General features: G+C 34.3%; 1 protein-coding gene across 6 annotated transcripts in view; it reads left to right on the top strand.

Annotated features, from left to right (window-relative positions):
* LOC125031682 (protein draper-like) overlaps positions 1 to 20000 on the top strand; it is a 71108-nt gene that overhangs the window by 45039 nt on the left and 6069 nt on the right. For 3 of the 6 annotated variants that reach the window (XM_047622567.1, XM_047622568.1, XM_047622569.1), the window contains 17 exons: positions 254 to 331; positions 2755 to 2909; positions 3617 to 3829; positions 3983 to 4120; positions 4242 to 4453; positions 4719 to 4885; positions 5151 to 5279; positions 5382 to 5654; positions 5872 to 6078; positions 6229 to 6384; positions 6675 to 6851; positions 7039 to 7149; positions 7267 to 7423; positions 7697 to 7764; positions 8964 to 9035; positions 14478 to 14666; positions 15423 to 15614. In XM_047622567.1, the coding sequence (XP_047478523.1) occupies positions 254 to 331; positions 2755 to 2909; positions 3617 to 3829; positions 3983 to 4120; positions 4242 to 4453; positions 4719 to 4885; positions 5151 to 5279; positions 5382 to 5654; positions 5872 to 6078; positions 6229 to 6384; positions 6675 to 6851; positions 7039 to 7149; positions 7267 to 7423; positions 7697 to 7764; positions 8964 to 9035; positions 14478 to 14666; positions 15423 to 15614 (2694 nt within the window). The remainder of the gene's footprint in view (positions 1 to 253; positions 332 to 2754; positions 2910 to 3616; positions 3830 to 3982; positions 4121 to 4241; positions 4454 to 4718; positions 4886 to 5150; positions 5280 to 5381; positions 5655 to 5871; positions 6079 to 6228; positions 6385 to 6674; positions 6852 to 7038; positions 7150 to 7266; positions 7424 to 7696; positions 7765 to 8963; positions 9036 to 14477; positions 14667 to 15422; positions 15615 to 20000) is intronic. The other 3 variants (XM_047622571.1, XM_047622570.1, XM_047622572.1) reach the window with 3 other exon arrangements.

Here is a 20000-nt window from a genome sequence, read left to right as displayed (position 1 = left end):
ATAGGTTTAGTGATTTCATAAAAGACTTAGAGCTTCCCCCTCTTGAGATTAATGTATAATGTACCTTTTGGCTTTGTAGAACTTTCAGCAAGACTTTATATGATAATAAAAGGAAGCATAAACAGAAGTGAGATCAGCTTTCAGTACTGATCCCATTGTTTTTAGTATTGATTAATTGTCTTCTACTTTTAGCAAAAGTAGGCAACTGCGCAGCAACAAACCTTAAGTAATAATAATGGCCTTTATCTGTTAGGCAACTTGATGGAGTTTGGTATTGACGACACAGTGCATAATGCCCTGGTTCCGTGCTCTGGCCCGCAGTGCTATGTTTGTGAGTAGCACACGTATTCTCCCGGCACCCACCTCAGAGTTGTTTAGGCACCACTGGCACAATGATATGGGCTATGATGTGACATAGTGCCAACAACTTCATTTAATTATCAGACTGTGCTTGAAATAGCTTCGGCACAATAATGATTTGCACTTTCCACTCAGCAAAATACACTAACATTTTTTTGAATTTGCTACATTAAAGACAAAAGAGAGAAGTTTGCACATTTGCACTTCAAAATGCTTTAATAAGAATTACCAAAAAAAGATACAATAGGTCTGAGTATTTAAAGTATAAAGATAAACCATTAAGTTAAGATTCTAAATCTCAGTGACATAATAATGTTTGCACAAAAGTCATTAACAGTTAGCAGTAAATATTTAGCACCTGATAATGGAAGTTGTAAACACAAAGTTTCTGTGATGGTGACTTCTGGCACGTTACATCAGGTGATGGTATGTAGCTTTCACGGCACTCATTTTATTGGTCACAAGGTGGGTGGCGGAGACAAGACTTGGTGCTAGTTGTAGAGGAGCTTAGTGGAAGGTCTCAGAGACCAGGGTCTTCGGTGGAAATAGTCGTCCTAGGAAATTACTTTTTTTATTTTTTTATTATTATTATTGTTTGCTTTCCTAACAGCTTTTCAACAGACATACTGGCTGTACAGTTATGTGAAGGGCCTTCTCTAATAAAATTTAAATATGTTACAATAAAGTAAAAGGTGGTTTGTAGAGCATAAAGTGTAATCCTGTATTAAAATGTAAGTTTAACCCTTAGTGCTTATAAAATATTATAATTTTAACATAGATTACTGAATGAAGGATTGTTTCAACAAAATCCAGCTACTTTTGTATATGGAATATATGCAACATGAGCCTTTTCATATAACTGTTGCAGTCTAATTAATTTCAAGGTTTATTACACAATTCAAAGGTTTATAGGTTATAAACATTAATTCTTATCTGTGGTGTGTGTTATGAGTGTAGTCTTGTGTTCATGTATTATGTGTCCTTTTGTTATGTTGACTCACCCCATCCTAATTTGTTTTCCTTGGCCAACAGAAATGAGGGGTAAGTCTTATTGAAAATGAATTTTGATAGCTATTGGCTGATAATTGCACTTAGCCAGTCAGAGCTTTACTGATGATGGGCCAGCAGTCACATTTTTAAGAGGGTAAAGAATTTTTTTATCATTATATAGTCACAGGGATCTCAGAATGGGTTATGACCAGCAAGCCTGTCCTCAAGCAGTATGCAGTTCATTGTCTGTTTATGTAATAATTGCAGAAATTAAAGGACTCATAAGGCTCAGCAGCCAATATAGTGCAGGTACTGTATGGAATACATTATTTCCTATAAAATAAACAAGAATTGATGGATTGTTTATTTATAAAGCTTGCCAACCCATCTCTTACAAGTGTGACTGTCTTTGAATCTTTTGTGTTTTTTTGCGTGGCGCTGCATCCAAGTGGCTTTGGTGTAGGTCAAAAGTGCGTGGGACCTCCGCCCTTTTCTAACAGTGACTCGTACATGTTATTATGTGCCATTTCAGCACTACCTTTGGTTTATGTCTTAGCTTTTTATCTGTTATTCTGTGAGATGTTGCATCTGGTTTGTGTACTGATATTATTCTTTCTTTGTATATTTATTTGATTTATTTTATTTTCTCTTTAACAGTGTTGAATTCATCAATAGTGATGTTCAAGTTAATTTACTGCATGTGTAGAGAGTGTCTTTTTCTTTTAAGTAGAAAAGGTTATGAGATGAACGACATAAAAAAAAGAAGATAGATGTCAAGCTTTGCTAACAATGCTGTTATATGAAAACAGGTTTCTCATGCTAATATACTGAGAAAGAAATTTTCATATTGGTTAACTTCAGCTTGCTCTGCTAAGTAGAAACTAGTGGATGTAATTTTCAAAAAAAAAAAATTATATATATATATAATAAAGATAGTTTTTAGAAACATGTTTATCCTGAAGCCAAAAATATAAAGGATACATGGCCTTGTTTTGCATTAAATTTTTTTCTTCATAAATGTTTATATTTTTATGGATGCAAATGATATTTTACTCTAAATTATTATATGATCTTTTCTTAATTTGAAAATTTAAATGTTATGGTATGTTAACCAAAAGAAGATAATTGAATGAATACTTTATGCTTGTACTACTCCATTTGATATTTTATTCATATTACTGTTTCATAAATATCTTGCTTAATTGAAAGTTACACATTTATTTCTTGAAACATTTTTTCTAACAAGATTTAAACATGATATATTTAGAATATCCCATCAAAAGAACTTTTCTACTCTTCAAGGTTAAATGGATTTATGGAGAAGTGTGTGTGTGTGCTTATACATAAAAGGTAATAGATAACGTTAAGGGGAAATTCTGATAATTATCTCTCTGTTTTCTACAGCATGTCCAGAAGGGAAATGGGGTATGGGATGCATCCATGACTGTCCCTGTTTACACGAGGGGAAATGTGACCCACTGTATGGGAATTGCTCATGTCATGCTGGCTGGATTGGTCCTTATTGTGAAGAAAAATGCCAGGATGGGTATTATGGAGCAGTGAGTTGAATATTGTTCTTTATCTGCTATATTATTATATTGTCAATTATGGTTATATTATTTATTCTTAGCTTATTCCTTTAACAACTTTTTCATTCTCTCTTGGATTTTTTTGTTTGTTTGTTTTTTCTTGATTTTCTCAGTTGTCATGTGTTGTGTCATACATATATATATATATATATATATATATATATATATATATATATATATATATATATATATATATATATATGTATATATATATATATATATATATATATATATATATATATGTATATATATATATATATATATATATATATATATATATACATATATATACATACAGACAGACAGACAGACAGACAGACAGACAGACAGACAGACAGACAGACATACATACATACACACACATACATATATACATATATAATTTTTTTTTAAGTCAATTATTTTGCTCTCACTGTTGGTCTCTTTCCAATTTTTTTCTTTGTTCATACATTTAATTTTTTACTTTACTGTTATTATAAAGTTAATAATAGACTGTTTTTATGATTAAGTCTATTTGTAAATAATTGCCTGGGTATTATCTCAGGTAAAGTGTATCCCATATGAAACAAAATACCAGAATAGATGACAGATGTAGACCCATGAGGAGCTAGGTAGAAGGTAAAACATAGCAGAACAACTGCTTTATACATGATTAAACACAAAGAGTGTTCCACCAGGATTGTAAAGATCGCTGCCGCTGTCAGAATGGAGGGACTTGTGACCATGTCTCTGGGGCATGCCAATGCTCCCCTGGCTGGACAGGACCCCTTTGTGAGAAGTCTTGTCCAGAGGGCACACACGGCACTGCCTGCAGTAACAAATGTGCCTGTCAAAATGGTGGACACTGTGACCCTGTCAATGGGAAATGTCAGTGTCCTCCTGGTTGGACGGTCAGTAATATAGTTTGTTTTTGTTAATTAGTGAAAAAGAAAGATGAGGTTGTATATTCAGTTTGTCAGTTAATTTTTGGTGTTTCAGGTTTCTTCAGATATATTTGAATGGGTAGATTTACAGTATATGATTATATTACTTTCATCCATTAGGGAGATGTGTGTGCCAACCCATGTCCTCAGGGCACCTGGGGACGCAACTGCTCAGAGCTTTGTGATTGTTACAATTCTGCAACATGTGACCACATAACAGGTCGCTGCAAGTGCCCTTCAGGATATATAGGAAATAAGGTAAATAATAAATATAATATTTGTTTATATTATTTATGTAAATGTCTCTCAAAGGTTTTGACCATTATATAGAGTATGCTATGAGAATTGCTTTTCCCTAATTTTACCAAATGTTGAACAGTGTCAAGAGGAATGTCCTTTAGGGACGTATGGGGTTAACTGCACAGAATCTTGCAACTGTCGCAATGGAGCCACTTGTTCCCATATCAGTGGAAGATGTTTCTGCAAGGATGGATGGTTGGGCGCCGATTGCTCAATGCCAGCGTGTCCACCAGATCAGTTTGGACCTGGATGTTCACAAATTTGTTCCTGTGAAAAACATAACACTGAAAGGTAGGATGATAGGATTGTTAGGCAATATACACAGGCTTATGATAACATTCAAATTTTATGATTTATTATGATATCCCATGATAAATCAGAAAGAAACCAATTGTTTTAATTTTTCCCTACTAAAAACAATGCTTCCTATTATTCCCTCCACTCTTTCTCTTTTTGACCTTTTTTTTTCCTGAATTAGTTATAGAAAAAATAAGTAGGGTAGTCCTGGTGATATCAGTGATTGTTGTGCCCTTCTAATATGCCAAGTTGTACACAGATGTCATCCTTGGACGGGTGAGTGTGAGTGCAAAGCTGGCTGGGCAGGTGAGACTTGTAGTCGAGCCTGCCCCTTCTACAAGTATGGAGAGAAGTGCCAAAATAGTTGCAACTGCAAGAATGGGGCTTTTTGTGACCCTGTAGATGGCACTTGCATCTGTGCACCAGGTGAGAGATCATGTTATGAGGTTAAATAGACGGAATTTGTGAATGAATAGTTCTACATGATTTAAAGATAGATAATTCTGAAAAAGAGATATGGACAGTGGTGCCTGCCAAAATATTTTGATTGTTCAAAGTCATGTGATTAGATATATATCTAGATATTATTTTAGATTTCCATAATGTGATAATGTATGGATTCATTTATTATGTAGAATTGCAGAGGGTGTTTTTTCTGATTATTTGTACATGAAACCATTTTCCTTAACAGGGTACAATGGAAAAGATTGCAGTGAACACTGTCCAAAACACAAGTATGGTCAGAACTGTGAATTGGATTGCCGCTGTAAAAATGCTCTTGGCTGCTCCCATGAGAGTGGAAAGTGCATTTGTAGTCCAGGTAAAAATAAAGTATTGTAGCTATTGTAGAAATTTAGGTTTGAATAATCCAAGGCTCTGTAGACTTAGATTTAACAAATATGCAATATCTTCTATATTCTAGGTTGGGGTGGCCAGCAGTGTTCCCTAACATGTCCACTAGGTTTGTATGGTGGAAACTGCACTGAAGTGTGTGACTGCCAGAACAATGGTTCTTGCGACCCAGTCACTGGAAAATGCACCTGTGGTCCAGGCCATTTCGGGGACAAGTGCCAAAAGACATGCGATCAGGGCTTCCATGGTATGGGCTGTATTAATCATTGTGCGTGTGTTGGACCCAATGTTGAAGGCTGTGACCCAGTCACTGGTAGATGCATCTGCAAGCCCAGTTTCCGTGGTTAGTGTGTTTTTTGTTTGGCTCTTTTCTTTTCTTTCAGTGATGGTTGATATAGACTTGGTCGTCTCATGCTATGTGATTTCTGAATGTATTTCAGATAATGGCCAATTTGTTCCACTTAATACTTACACCAAAATATATTCCATTCCAACATTTGAAACTACTGAGGAGCTGCAATCAGAAAACAAAAATTACCCTCCCACCCCTCCCCTCTCAGGTGTGAGCTGTGAATCTAGATGTCCCCGTGGAAATTATGGTGAATCTTGCACAAAGAGATGTGACTGCAAGAACAATGGGTCCTGCAATTATCAGAACGGAAAATGCATCTGCGAGCGAGGGTGGCATGGTGCCAATTGCAACACTCCTTGTAGGCCTGGCAAATATGGGGTTAACTGCAACCAGAACTGCCCATCTTGTGTGCATGGTCTGTACCTTGTCTTCTGAACCTTTGGTGAAAATGAAGGATAAAATGGAAAATTATGTTCCCTCCTTTTTTTCTTAGTTTTTTATATTTCCTAAAACTTTAAATATGGCAGAATTGGATGATAATTGTTTTTGTTTTTTTATTTCCTAGGAAATGGTACATGTGATGCACAGGAAGGGACTTGTGTTTGTGCAGCAGGATGGCGGGGAGCAAGATGTGATCGGACTTGTCCTTCAGGATACTGGGGATTTGGCTGTAGTACGGAATGCAGATGTCGTAATGGAGCAGAGTGTAACCCAGAAACAGGTATAAGTTTGTTTGTGTTTATCTTTACTTTGTCTTTTTCTTTCTTTCTTTTCTTTTCTTCTCTTCTTATTGTTTTTCTTTCTCCCTCTTCTTTCTTCTTTCATCCTTCTCCCTTCTTCCTACCAGCCTTTCTTCTTCTTCTTCTCCTCCTTCATCATCATAACCCACTTGAAGAAATTATAGTCATATTATCTTTTGGTGGTAATACTACCAGCTTTGACACACCTGATAAAAAAAAGTTTAGCAACCATTGTTTCATATAAACTAAATGCCACAAATACCTGCTGCAGGAGAGTGTCACTGTCTTCCCGGTTGGAGAGGTGCTGACTGCTCACAACCTTGCCCTCCTGGGACCTTTGGCTACAACTGCCTTCAAGCATGTCATTGTCGAAACCATGCTTCTTGCAGAGGCAATGATGGGTTCTGTGAGTGCAAGCCAGGATGGATGGGACCAGGGTGTACACAGAGTAAGTGCATGGGGCCATTAGTCCATCAGGGGATTCTGTAATTGTCTATTAGCCATGTGTTTATTAATATGTATGTGCGCAGTGTATATGTGTATCTGTCACTAGCATTATGTATCACTGAATAACATCAGATCAGACACACATACTAGATATTACAAATACTTTATTTTCGTGTACTCAATTTCAGCTTGCCCAGAAGGTTATTATGGACGACAGTGCCTGAATGTGTGCAACTGCAGCACTGATAATTTTATTTGTCATCCTGTTGAAGGCTGTAAATGTCGTTATGGATTTGAAGGTAAGTGCAGGTGTTTTGATTAATGTGAGTTGAATAGATTTTTTTCTCTCTCTTTCATGTTGTTGTATAAAGTAACCAGAATTGTGTTATTTAAATTTGAATTTCTTTTGGCTACAGGTGACATGTGTGATATCCCAATTACAAGTCCCATCAAAACAAGTGATGTTCCCTTCCTCCCAACGACGACAAGTGGATCAAATAATGCTGGACTTATTGTTGGCGTCGTGTCAGTCATTCTCATCACCATTGTCATTGCAATCATAATATACTACAGGTAGATAGTAAAAGGCGTACACAGACTTGTTTTCATTTAAAGTCCACTGCTCTAGATCTGGATATTTTATTATATGTATTTATTTGCAGTATATTAAAGATATAATGGGTTCATGATCTCAACTTTTATAGTATCAGTACAGAATTATGCATATCAGATAGTGTGATGCATTTAGAGCAGATTGTTTTAGACATTCAGTGTTTCTTGGTAGTTTAGCATTCATGCACATGTTAACATGCTGTACACAAATCATATTCTTTCTCCTTCTTTCAGACGAAGATTAAAAAGATTAAAAAGAGAGCTTGCTGTTGTCCAGTATACAGCTAATCCATCAACAACAGGTAAGAGGTTAATAGTAAGATCATCTTCCACATCTTTTGTCTTGTTCTGTCACCATGTCTATATCAGTGTTCCCTCAAAAGCACTGGATGCATCTCCCCATTGTGATCAATGTAAATGTTCGTCTGGCTGGTTAAAGTGTGGATACTTTGTATTGTCTGTCCTTGGGTATCAGTGTTGGCTGTGAAGCACATTTTGATGTGCTTTTAATCCTCAGTCCTCAGAATGTCAACTGCAGTAGAAGCTCTTTGTAACATTGTAATTTGTAATTAATTATATTTGTTTTGTTATAACCAGTTTGACTGTTAATATTGCTATCAAGACCAGCTCTATTAATGATTTTTCTATCATCTCTATATGTGTTTGAAGTCTTTAGGATTAATGATATCTGTACACCCTTTAAGACTAACAGAAACACAAAATTTGAGTGTTTATATCTTGTTATTCCACAACAAAGAAATTATTTTGTTTCATGTTGATTTATATCAACAGTGTTTAATGTTACATGGCATAAAAATAGATTTTTCTTTGTAAAGTACTGGTACTGGTATTTTCCACTCTTGCTAGTCATCTTTGGTGTTTTGTCTACTGTATATGATAATTTTAAAGATAATAAAGATTATATAATTACAATAGGAATAGTATTAGAAGGAACACAATGTTCTGAAGGGCTTTTACAATAGGATAGATCTCATGATCTTATCAAATAATGTGTTCTGACTATAGAATCACTGCAATGCTTTGTCAATGCTAAGGCAACAGATTAGTGCTGAACTTTATTTGGCTGTTAGAGTATGCAAAAATTCTCAGCTAACAGGCTTCATTGCAATGCAATATTAAAAAAATCAAATTCTGCTTATTTTGTAGACTGCAGCTCTATAGTCACAATTAATTCTGACCTTCCATAGTAGATCTATACAGTGACTAAGATTCTGTGTATTAGAAGTAAATACTTCCTGAGAAAGTCTTATGATAATGTGACAGTTACTGTGTGATTAGTTGTTAAGTCCTTAAAAGATGCCAAAAAGACCAAAAACTGAAGATAAGAATAATCAAAACCAAAGCAGAATTTAGTCCACTGTTATTGAATATGCCAGGCCCCATCATGCAACATTTATAACCATGGCCTGTACAGCTAGTTAGAAGTGTACTGTAACTTTCTTTCCATCACTCTCTCTCTGTGCACGCTTACACACACTAGAACGCCCCAAGATGATCGAGAGCAAAGAGAGCACTAAGCTTCGTCCTTCTAATAAGCTCTCACAGAAGTCCGGTAAGATAATTTTCAAACACTTTGCCTATTTTGTGTTTTTGATGTAATTAACTTTTTTCTTAACTGATATTCACCATAACTCATTGGATACTATCTCTTTCCCAAACTCTAAAGTGAACTCTTTCCTGTTATGGTTTGTTGTATGTATCCAATATCTATCCACTAGCTATCCAGGTGATTGTATTGACAAAGTACATATATATATATTCACACACACACACACACACACACACACACACACACACACACACACACACACACACACACACACACACACACACACACACACACACACAAATGTACATAAATTACATACATACATATACACATACATATACATATACACATACATATGCATATACATATAAACATGTATATTGTGTGTATATATATATTATGTTTTCTCCTACTTAGGTCATGGCTACCCTGGTATTCCTTTAGCATTTTACCCTGAATGTTCAATGTTCAAAACTACCATTTAACCTGCACAAGTCTGTTTATTTATTTATTTAATTATTTATTTCTATTTATTTATTTATTTATTTATTTTTTTTTTTTTACTTCGACCTCAAAACATAGCCTGCATATAAATATATCCCTACATATTGTTGTTGGTAATGCATTCTTTGATGTTCATGTAGAATCCAAATTTATTTTGAAAAAAGGATCAGAAAATATGAGAATTTATGAAGAAAAACAACCAATTGTGTCTAATTTGTGATATTTTACTCTTGTTTTAAAGGACAACCGGTAACCAAAAGATGGAGTTCAGTTGCAGGTATCATATTTTGATTGATTGATTGATTTTTTTTTTTTTTCCCATTAGTAAATGGTCACATAATATGATCAGCCTTCTTTCTTTTATCAGAACATCTAAAGGTGATCAGCAATTTTGAATGATATTGTGTAATGGGAGAAAAGGGTAATGAAAGTGTTTTAACTCAAAAACCCTCTTTTGAGGCTCAATGTTTTTTTCATTTTTTCTTTCCTGTTTCTTTTCATATTGTCTATTTATGATTGTTTATGTTGAAAGCTCATTGATCTTCATCTTTATCACAAATTTTAAAAGAAATTCATGCTTAAAATCCCTTGAGTTTCAACTTTAAGCTCCCCCTCCCCCATCTTTCTCCATATGGGACATGGTAAGTGTAACAAAGTCAGCAGCCAGTCTCTTATTCCCAAACTAATCACATCTAATGAATCAAGTTCGATACTTAGCTGTCAGAACTTCTTATTAAATTATGTAGGAAACTAATTTTATTTTGTATTATGTAGTCTGCTATGCATACAGATTTAGATTTCAGGTAATAACTAGCCCTTTGATGATTATTTTTCTTTTGATAAATGCCTTTAATGAGGACAGTGACAAAGTTGATGTAAAACTGAGTCACATGAAAATGTTACGTGTAATATGCATTTGTCTTTAGAAATATAATTATCAGTGTCATTCTGTTCTGATTTTATAAATATATGTAAATGTACTCTCTCATGCCTAAATTCTCCATCTCCTGCTAATAACAAGCTAATCTCTTTATTCAGCAGACAAACTAACAGATTGTGGCAGTATATAGATATAATGTATATAATTGCACTCATTCTTCAAGTGTCAGTGTGCAAGCATTTATGCTTTAGTGTAAAAGACGTTAAAAGATTTCCCAGACTAAAAAAATATAAATGTACCTGCATTTGTGAGCAAGAATTCTTAAACAATTCAAATGAAGCATTTAATTTTTATTGTTCTTGTTCTACCAGCTGATGTGTGGCTGAATAATCACAATGTTTCAACAAAGACTCATAATTTTCAGACAACTGGAAATCTCTGTCTTGTGTCAGGGATGATTCAAAGAGTCATATGTTGAAAGGTAAACATGATTGAGGAAATCACATTGCATTTGGCAACTCGGTGTTGTATGTAGAGTGAATGTTGTAGGATGATCAGCAATATTTGGTTTTGTTGGATGTTCAAAATTGCTGGATGGTATTGTTATAATGGAATTTAAAAGGAAAAAAGGCTTGTTCTTTATCATGTAACTTAGATGTAGTGAAGCCTTGCATTCCTCCACCCCTAGTCCGTGTTTTTTTTTTCTTTCTTGTTTCCTTTCCTTCTTTCTCTCTTTTCCCACAACGCTGCTTCAGTAATTGTAGTTGGTATTTAGGTATACATTTCCTTATAATATTTGTTGTGTTTCTGGTATACTTTATTTTAAAATTAGAAATTTGATATTGATATTCTTTGAATATTGCAATATAGTGTCTGATACAAAGTTAAAATAATTTATAAAAAAAAGTTATATGAATATAAGGTTTGTACAGTGATATACAGTAGTGAGGTATATTTTAATTCCTGAAAATATTCTTAGAGGCTTCCACTTTTGATATGTTACAGTAGCTTAAGACAATTAACATAAGGTCTGATATATCACTTCATCTAGCTAATACTTCAAACACAAATGCAAACCTATCAGACTCAAGCCTATCAGAAGCTTTGTCTCTTAACAGCCCTCACAGCTTTTGATTTTGCTTTGTGACATTTACATAAAAGTATTTCTCCACACTTATCTTTGCCTCTGCCAACACTGTCTCCACTCCCTCCCAATTCCTCCTTGACTGGCCACAGAAACCAGTCCGCCCTGGAACTTTAGATGGCATAGCCCTGACTTAGAGCAAATGGAGCAGAGTGGATCCAGACTAGCCACTCAGACCACCAGAAGACAAGATTCGCCACTTTTCAACTGTGTCCCAACTTCAATGAGTCGTATGTGTCTTTCATTGAAGCTAAGCTAGCTCCTTGTGCAAGATTTGCATGGGCATGTATTTATATAGGAATTTATAGGATTTTTGTTCATGATATTAAAAAAAAAAGAGGCAGTAGATCATTATGCTGAATAGGCATCGTCTTTTTACATACATGCTCATACAAGCACCGGTCATCATCATGTATATTTATTTCTGCTGTTAGCTTCATAACATTGTTGACCTGCTAAATAGCTGCCTCCAGAAGCAAATGTGCAATTGCAGTGCTAGATGCAACTGTAGAATTCTGGTATTGATACAAAAGTTGTGTCACCAAAGGCATACCTATATATATATATATATATATATATATATATATATATATATATATATATATATATATATATATATATATATATACATACACTGTATATCTGTATATGTAACCACAAGCACTGGCTGCTTCTGTAGACCTCCCTGCTTTGACATGGTTATGCAAAGTGCAAATGTTCACAGGAGAACTTATTTTTGCCTTTGCCCCCCATACAATTTTTGAGTTACTTCCTTAGGCTTGTATGCTCGTATAATGATCTTAGAATTACAACTGGGTATGGCTGTGTTTTAACTATATCCACGGGCTTACATCGAGCTTGCCAGGCTTTACAGAACTTGGCACACAATGGAAGTAGTAACCTGAGTGTTACAGTGTATTCGTTATAAACTGTGTAGTAGTAGTAGACTTTGTTCTCAGATAGAAATTAGAACTGATATGAAATTAGAAAAGGAAAAATTAAGAAAATGTTAATTTAGATACAAGTGACAAGAAAATAACATTCTTAAATAAAAACAAATGAATGGGAAGTTTTCTTATTTTGGTGTGTTTTATTTCTCATCACCATTGATTTGTAACCTCAGGATTCTGTGGAAGAAAAATGTTCTTTTTTGTTTTCCTTCAGGTATTTGGCCTTGGTGTCAGTGTGTTTGAATTTTATTTTGAGAATTTGCACAGTATATGTTTCTCGTTGTAATCATGATTATAAGAACAGCATTCTCACTCTCATTATCCCTATCATTGCTTATCTGTTCATTGATAACTTTAAATATGAAATTTGAATGCATCAGTCATTGTAAAGGCCATTATTTTATTAATTGTTCTTACACATAAATGGCTCCACTTGTACTAAGTTACCAATGAGCCAATTATGAGTTGTAGCAGTCTCACCTGTTTACCCTTTTCCTTGATTTTTTAAAATAATTTATGTCCATAAGATTATAGTAATTATCATGGCTATAATAAGAATAACACCATCGATGTTCATAGCATTAATAAAGAAAAAGAGGTTTTCCTGCAAATTCAAGGAAAGATGAAATCAGGTTAGGTCACAAGGTCTATTAATTGACTCCTTTGTGACTAAGCACTTGCAGAGCCATCTATGTGCAGACATTTCACAAAAAAAAATAAAAAAAATGGACACAGCATTTTGCCAGTGACATTGGGTTGATTATTTATACAGTATTGTCATCATTCATATTAAAGGTTTGATGCTACAGATAATATCATTATTATTGTTATTGTTATTATTATTATTATTATTATTATTATTATTATTATTATTATTGCTATTGCTGTTGTTGTTATAGTTTTGTTTTTGTTTTTGAAAAACATCATCAAAAACATTACTAGTTTTACTAGGGTCATTTTCAGTTGTAATGTTATTCAGGAGGTTCTGAATTAACCAGGGGATCACACAGATGTTCATATACCCTACAGGCTCTGACCTACCTGAGTTCACAGCCCTGTAGACTAAAAATCAAAACCTTTGACTGATGTGGTTTCTTCCTCACAAGAGGTCCTCCCCACATATCACTGCCTCGTCTGGATGTCTTCCCTCCACCCCTTGAGCCAGTCTTACCTCAAGATACACGGGAAAAGTGGTGCATTCAGTGTCTGAAAAAGTGGTCTGAGTGACAAGGTGTATATAGGTGGATGATCCTTGTTTTTTTTTTTTTTTTTTTTTTTCTTATTTTTCTTTTTCACCAAGACCTATGCCATCAGGTGCTCCATGAAGGTTAAATGAATTTATCCAGTCAACAGGTGTGTGGAGTGAAGATAGCAGACTGGAGGTAGGAGGGTAGATAAGAGCATTTTAGATTTTTTTTCTTTTTCCCTACCCTGCCTGATGGCTGTTGGCTGTTTAAGTATTACGTACTTATATACATACTTTTTCATTATGATTTAGAAGTTGTCAAATTTGCATCGTGGAGCATTTAAGATTCAATACAGCATTCCTTCTGACACTTGGTAATGTCTGGCTGATCATATTGCTTTTTTTATGTTTCAATTTGTAGGCTGATGTTTGTCCAGGTACCAAGCACGTCATGGACTTTCTTTCATCGTTAGAAATATGCATATTGATTTAATTGGAAAGTGTATGTTTGTCCCTTTTTTTTATAATAATAATAAAAAGTTTGGGTAATTATTTACTATATTTTTATTTTTATTATTTTTTACTCTCTCTGGGTGAGTGAATTAGAGAAAGTGTGCAAGTCTCTATATTATTATCATTCTGCTGATGCAGCTATCCCTCTTAAATATCTATAACCAGTCTCAGTGTGAGTGTAATCATTTTTCTTTTCTTCTCTTCCTTTTTTAAGACAAAGTAAGGCATAGAAAATTTTTAGATGGCCTAACACAGAGTTTCTTTGCAGATCAACACCACTTTGACAATCCGGTATATGCATACCAGACTGTAAGCAAGTCGCAGCCAAACCTCCTAGAGAATGGAAACTTAAACAACGGTGTCACCATTAAGAATAACCTCTCAATAAAAGATGATAAGAATAGAGAGTGGGAAAAATTAGGCACTTTCACCTTTGACGATGACATTAGTAGTTTAGGTAAGTTGCTTGTTCGTACTAAAGAATGCCTTTTTTTTTTTTTTTTCTTTCTCTCCCTTTTAAGTCTAGCATTAGTTTGATAGAACATTTTTTACTAATTCACCATTCTACATATTTTCTTGAGGTAGTTTTTCCGACTTCTTACTTTTAGTTTGATATAGATATGTGGAGATTGTCCTAAAAGTCATGTGGGAAGGATTTGTGAATTCTGTTTACTAGGACTTTTCATTATTTACAGACAACAAATATGATAATTTTAAGTAATTTATATAAACTAATGAACTAATAAAAATCTTGACCTTTCCTTGTGAATCATTGCTTTTGCTTTCATGTTTAGTCCTTTTGTTATTTATTTCTGCATAATAAATATTGCATAATTAACTAGTGTTTCAAATTTAAATAAGATTACAGTAGACTGGAAATCTTTCTATAATAATCTGATGTTCTAGTCAAATTATCTAGTAGTGTAAGTGCGCGTGTATTATTGCAACTAAAATTAGTAGGAATATATGCATTAATACGTTGGTCATCAATTTAATTGAATTGGCTCTTAGTTGTGACAATCAAGTATCTTCAGATGAGTCACCAAGCTATTGGGTTTGGAAATGTTTTAACAATCTTTGAAATTGGGATTTTTTAGCTTTTATTGGTCCCCATTTGATTTGGGACTTCCAAATTAATTTTTAAGGTGTTTCACCCCCTGAAATTGGCACAAAGCCTAAGATTTTAAGACGGAAAATATCATCGTTTTTTTAGGTGCTGTAGGGGGTCATTATGATGTGCCATCGACCCTTCAGAGGCAAGCAGCGCGAGTGAAAGCATTAGAAGCCGATGCCACTAACCCAAACCTTAATATTTATCATTCTATTGAAAGTTTAAAGGATAACCGCCTTGTAGAACATGTGTATGATGAAATAAAACAGCGACCTCCTCCTCCGAAAGATCCAGGTTCGTGTGTTATGTATTTTGATATTATTTTAGGGGGTTTTTGACATTCAGTTAGGTTGGCTTCAGCACAAGTTTGGGGGGATTTCCCTTCAGTATTAGTTTTTCTTATTTTCTTTCTTTCTTCTTTCATTAGACTGTGATATTTCAGTTGTGCTCACTGTCAAACTTTGCCTCTGTCTCTCTCCCTTCCTGCCTCGATCTTCTTCCTTTTCCTCTCTCACTCTTGCTCACTCTCATTCTCCCTTTCTTTCTCTTTCTCTTTTTCATTCTGCTTCTCCTTTTATTTTCCATCTTTCTCTTTCTTTATCTTGCTGAAAAAGAGTGTATTCTATTTTATCTTTCATTTTTAGGGTTGATTTAATGGTTATAGAGAATTGAGAGACTCAGGCAGCAGTATTAGTTATAGTAAAAGACATCTAGCTGTACTCTTGTAGTACAAAGAGGTTCATGTGTGGAAATCACATCATCTGAAGTGATGATGTAGGTAATAGGCTGCACAACTGGATGAAACAATGGTGTATCATGTATGGTGACTGACTATGTAATGGCAGTGATGATGAAAACAGATTTAGAAATGAGAATGGGTTTATTTCTCTTAGTTAATTCTTACTTATATTGGCTCTGCATGTGCTCACAAGCTAGCGTGTGTACAGTATGGCTAATATCACTCTGTTTTGGTATCCAGAAAAACTTCCTTTTCTCCTTTTGAACTTAGAAGGTTTTGCTCTATGGAAGCATTGTATTTTTGAGGATTATACATTTAACTTTTTTCTGGAATAGCCACTGTTCAGAAAGTTGTCTGGAGATCATAGATGACAGTCTTTGAAGTAACTGAACATCAGTAGAGAACCGTAATAAAGCTAGTGATATAATAGACTTAAAGCTTAATTAAATTTGAGTATCTTCAGCTTTAGCACTAGATAACCAATAGACTAACCTCCTCTTACAATGTACAGTTAATATGGAAATTTGCTGCAGACATCATGCTTGACCAAACAGGGATTTTATTTATTTATTTATTTATTTTTATTTATATATTTACTTTTTTATAATATTAATCATCTTTATACGTAAGAACCTTTGAAGCTAGAATATTTCCTAAAGGTTTAGATAATTTCATTTCAATGTGTAGAAGACTTCATCTATAAAGAGCTCTCAAAAGAAGTTGAGTATTTGTTATAAAAGGTTTACTGTATAAAGTAGATGAAATATGGGCATGTATGCAATTTTGTAGATTTTTGTGGAGTTTATATATTTGGTTCCCTTTGTTCTTAAAGTATTGAGAGATTGTTATCCAGATGTATGATATATAACTATATAATCATGTGTGTGTTGGTATGGGTGAAGTTGTGGTGTATATTATGCTGTACATATTTTGTTAAGTTCCTTTTATTCTTTTTTTTAAGATGTTATTAGATTTACATTTACCTTATGTATTTAATGATGTTATCTTTATCTTTCACCTCATGACTAGTGTGATCTCGAGGATGCATTCTGCATTTCTGTATTTGGCTTCATACATTTGTCAAGTTACAAGGAATTTGATGCCGCAGTTCCATGTAGGCTTTTAGATATGTAAAATCAAGAGAATTTATATAAATAATTATAGATATGATGTGATCTTATAATTAAATATTCAGCATAATTTTTTCTCTCCAATAGAACACGTTTAAAGGATAACAAGTTTCCCATCCCCATTTCTTTCTTAAATTTTTTTTTTTCTTTTTTTTTTTTTCTTTCTTTTTTTCCGTTACAAATGATATTTAAATCTTCATGGAGCTCCTTCTGAGGCTTTTGGTAATACATGATAGCTTTAAAACAGGCGGCCAAATAGCCAAAATACTGTTCAAGATCCTTGGGATAGTGTTGTATTATGGCTATTAGCTGGCATTTGTTTATTATTACGATTTTTTTTTTTAATTGGTACAGCATGAGGTGTAATATTCCCATATATTTTTCTGAAGGCTTGGAAGCTTAGAGGATCATACCCAAGGTACGAGAATATTACACCTTACCTTATGCCTTGTCTCTCCTTTAGTGTACCCATCCTTGCCCTCTCGTGCTCGGTCTCTTGGTTGTTATGTTCTTTTTTGTGACCCAGTTCACTGCATCTTTTCACCCTATTACTGCCTTGGTTTAGCTTACATGGCATAATGAAATCTGTTCTCCCTTGACGGTATACGTGACGTTTCATTGTCACTTTCAGTTTCAACTTTGATTAGGGTTTTTGTTTAGATATTTTTCTTTTTTCTCCTCTTTTAGATTGAGATTAGGAATAAACGTTCATCTGAGATTTTCCCTCCTCCTTTCCTCACAAATTACACCTAACTGCCCTTGCCAAATCTCCCATTGACCTACCTGTTTGTTATGGAAAAAGTCTTGCAATTGTGTGATGAGATCAGAAACAATTCTGAATCAAATAACCCATCATTGAAAATTTTCTTCTGCATAGAGAGACTTCGGAAGACTTACATCCTGATCACATCACATGCCACATTTCAAGAATTATGCACGGCGCTTTTGTGAGCCTTCTAGTGAAACAAGTTACTTACTCTTATTTACTTTTTTTTCATGTAGATCTTTTTACAGAAAATATAGTTCTTATTTTTCAGCATAATCAGTGTGATATTTGTATGGGAACAATTTGGTCTGTGTATGTTTTACATAGATTTTATTTTCATTTTGATTTTTTTCTTTCTTTTTTTTTTTTTTTTCTTACTTTTTTTGTTCCCAGGTTATGTAGATACAAAGAAATGATGTATGTGAGCTGCTTCTGTTGTTCTGTCTTGTCTTCTTACTATACAAAGCTTCTTGAGAGAAAAGTGCAGATGGGTGCAGAAGGTATTTGGTACCTTCCATGATGGAACACTAATACTTTAGTAATTGATGTAATGATAAGGATGACTCATTAGATTGAATTATGCTGATAATGATGAAATTAAAAAAACAAGAATCAATTGATTGATGAATTAGTAGTGATATTGTCTTCAGTTCTTAATTTCAAGTGTTTAAAATTTCAATTCAATGCTTAGAATATTGTACAAAGTCATCTTGGTTATTGACAAATACATTAAAGTATGAGAAAAAAGTTACTTGTAGATGAGGTAAAAATTATATTATCAGATGGTTGAAAATTATATATATATATATATATATATATATATATATATATATATATATATATATGTATATTATATATATACTCTGCGTACAGGTAATCCTTGGTTTATGGTAGAAATCCTTTCCTGAATCCATAAAGTAAAATGAAGAAGATAAAGGGAAATATTTATTCCCATCCCTCCCTTGAAAAACAAAGTTGGATTCCCCAGCCTGTTGCCAAGAATTCATAACCCTCAAAATAAACAAAAATGATTGACTCTGATTAAATAAAAAATATAGAGGTTATATATATTATTATACACTGTAATACATGATATATATATCAGGCTTAATAGTAAAAGAAAAGCTTGGTGAGTGACGATGGAGGGGAGCACAGGGGCCATTCACAGAGATGCCGAACTAGAAAACCATGTGAGGGGATCCCTCCTCTCCCACTGCTCCTTTGTGTAAAAAGCATCCAGTGTGCCTTGTTGTTGTTTTATTGCCATAAAGCTCATCGGAACATTACAGTGGTTCAGATCTTCAATCCACATAGCTAGCATTTTTCTGTCCTTTTAACCCTTTCCTGACGGGTCACGCCGTGAGGCGTCAAAACAAACTGCTCGATCTGTTTCGTGTAGCTTTACGCCACGGCAGCGCGCCAAAGCAATACGAGCCGGTGATTCGGCTTGATCTACCGAACTCCCACGCTCAAAGTTGGCGCCATTGATCTCCAGAGCATAGAGGTTTTTTTTAGTTTTCTTCACCTGTCATCAAGGGGTTAATTGCAGTGCTAGGAGAGTAAGTTTTGTAGAGCATAATTGCTGGGGAACCCTTGCTGTCTTCTTTATTGATCACTTAGATATTTGCAGAGTTGACTTTGGCAGTACAATGCTTATGCCACATCATTCTCAAAGAGCTGTGTAACATTTTGTAGCAAGTCAGATACTCTTGCACATTCTTTTCTTCTTGTTGCCTTTATCATTACTTGATGTCCTTTGAGGAGCCACTTGAGTGTGATATCTCGTAAGAGGAGCAAAAATGTCAGAGTGATTGTGCAACAGTTGCAATAAACTCTGCATGGTAAGGAGTAGTGTGAGGGAAGGGCACAAGATGCTTTGAAGTTCTGAAAGTCACTCACTGGCACAAGAAACCTTAGCTCAAAAATAATGTTATTTTGAATTGGTCTTACTGTAAAAAAAAAAAGATAAATAAAAACAAAAAGTGAAAGCAATGAAAAAAATCACATTAAAGCATGATTACCGGAAACAGGCAAGTAAAACAAGG

This window comes from Penaeus chinensis, chromosome 13 (assembly GCF_019202785.1).
Source record: "Penaeus chinensis breed Huanghai No. 1 chromosome 13, ASM1920278v2, whole genome shotgun sequence".
Lineage (NCBI taxonomy): Eukaryota > Metazoa > Arthropoda > Malacostraca > Decapoda > Penaeidae > Penaeus > Penaeus chinensis.
This window is presented reverse-complemented; position numbering and strand designations above follow the sequence as displayed.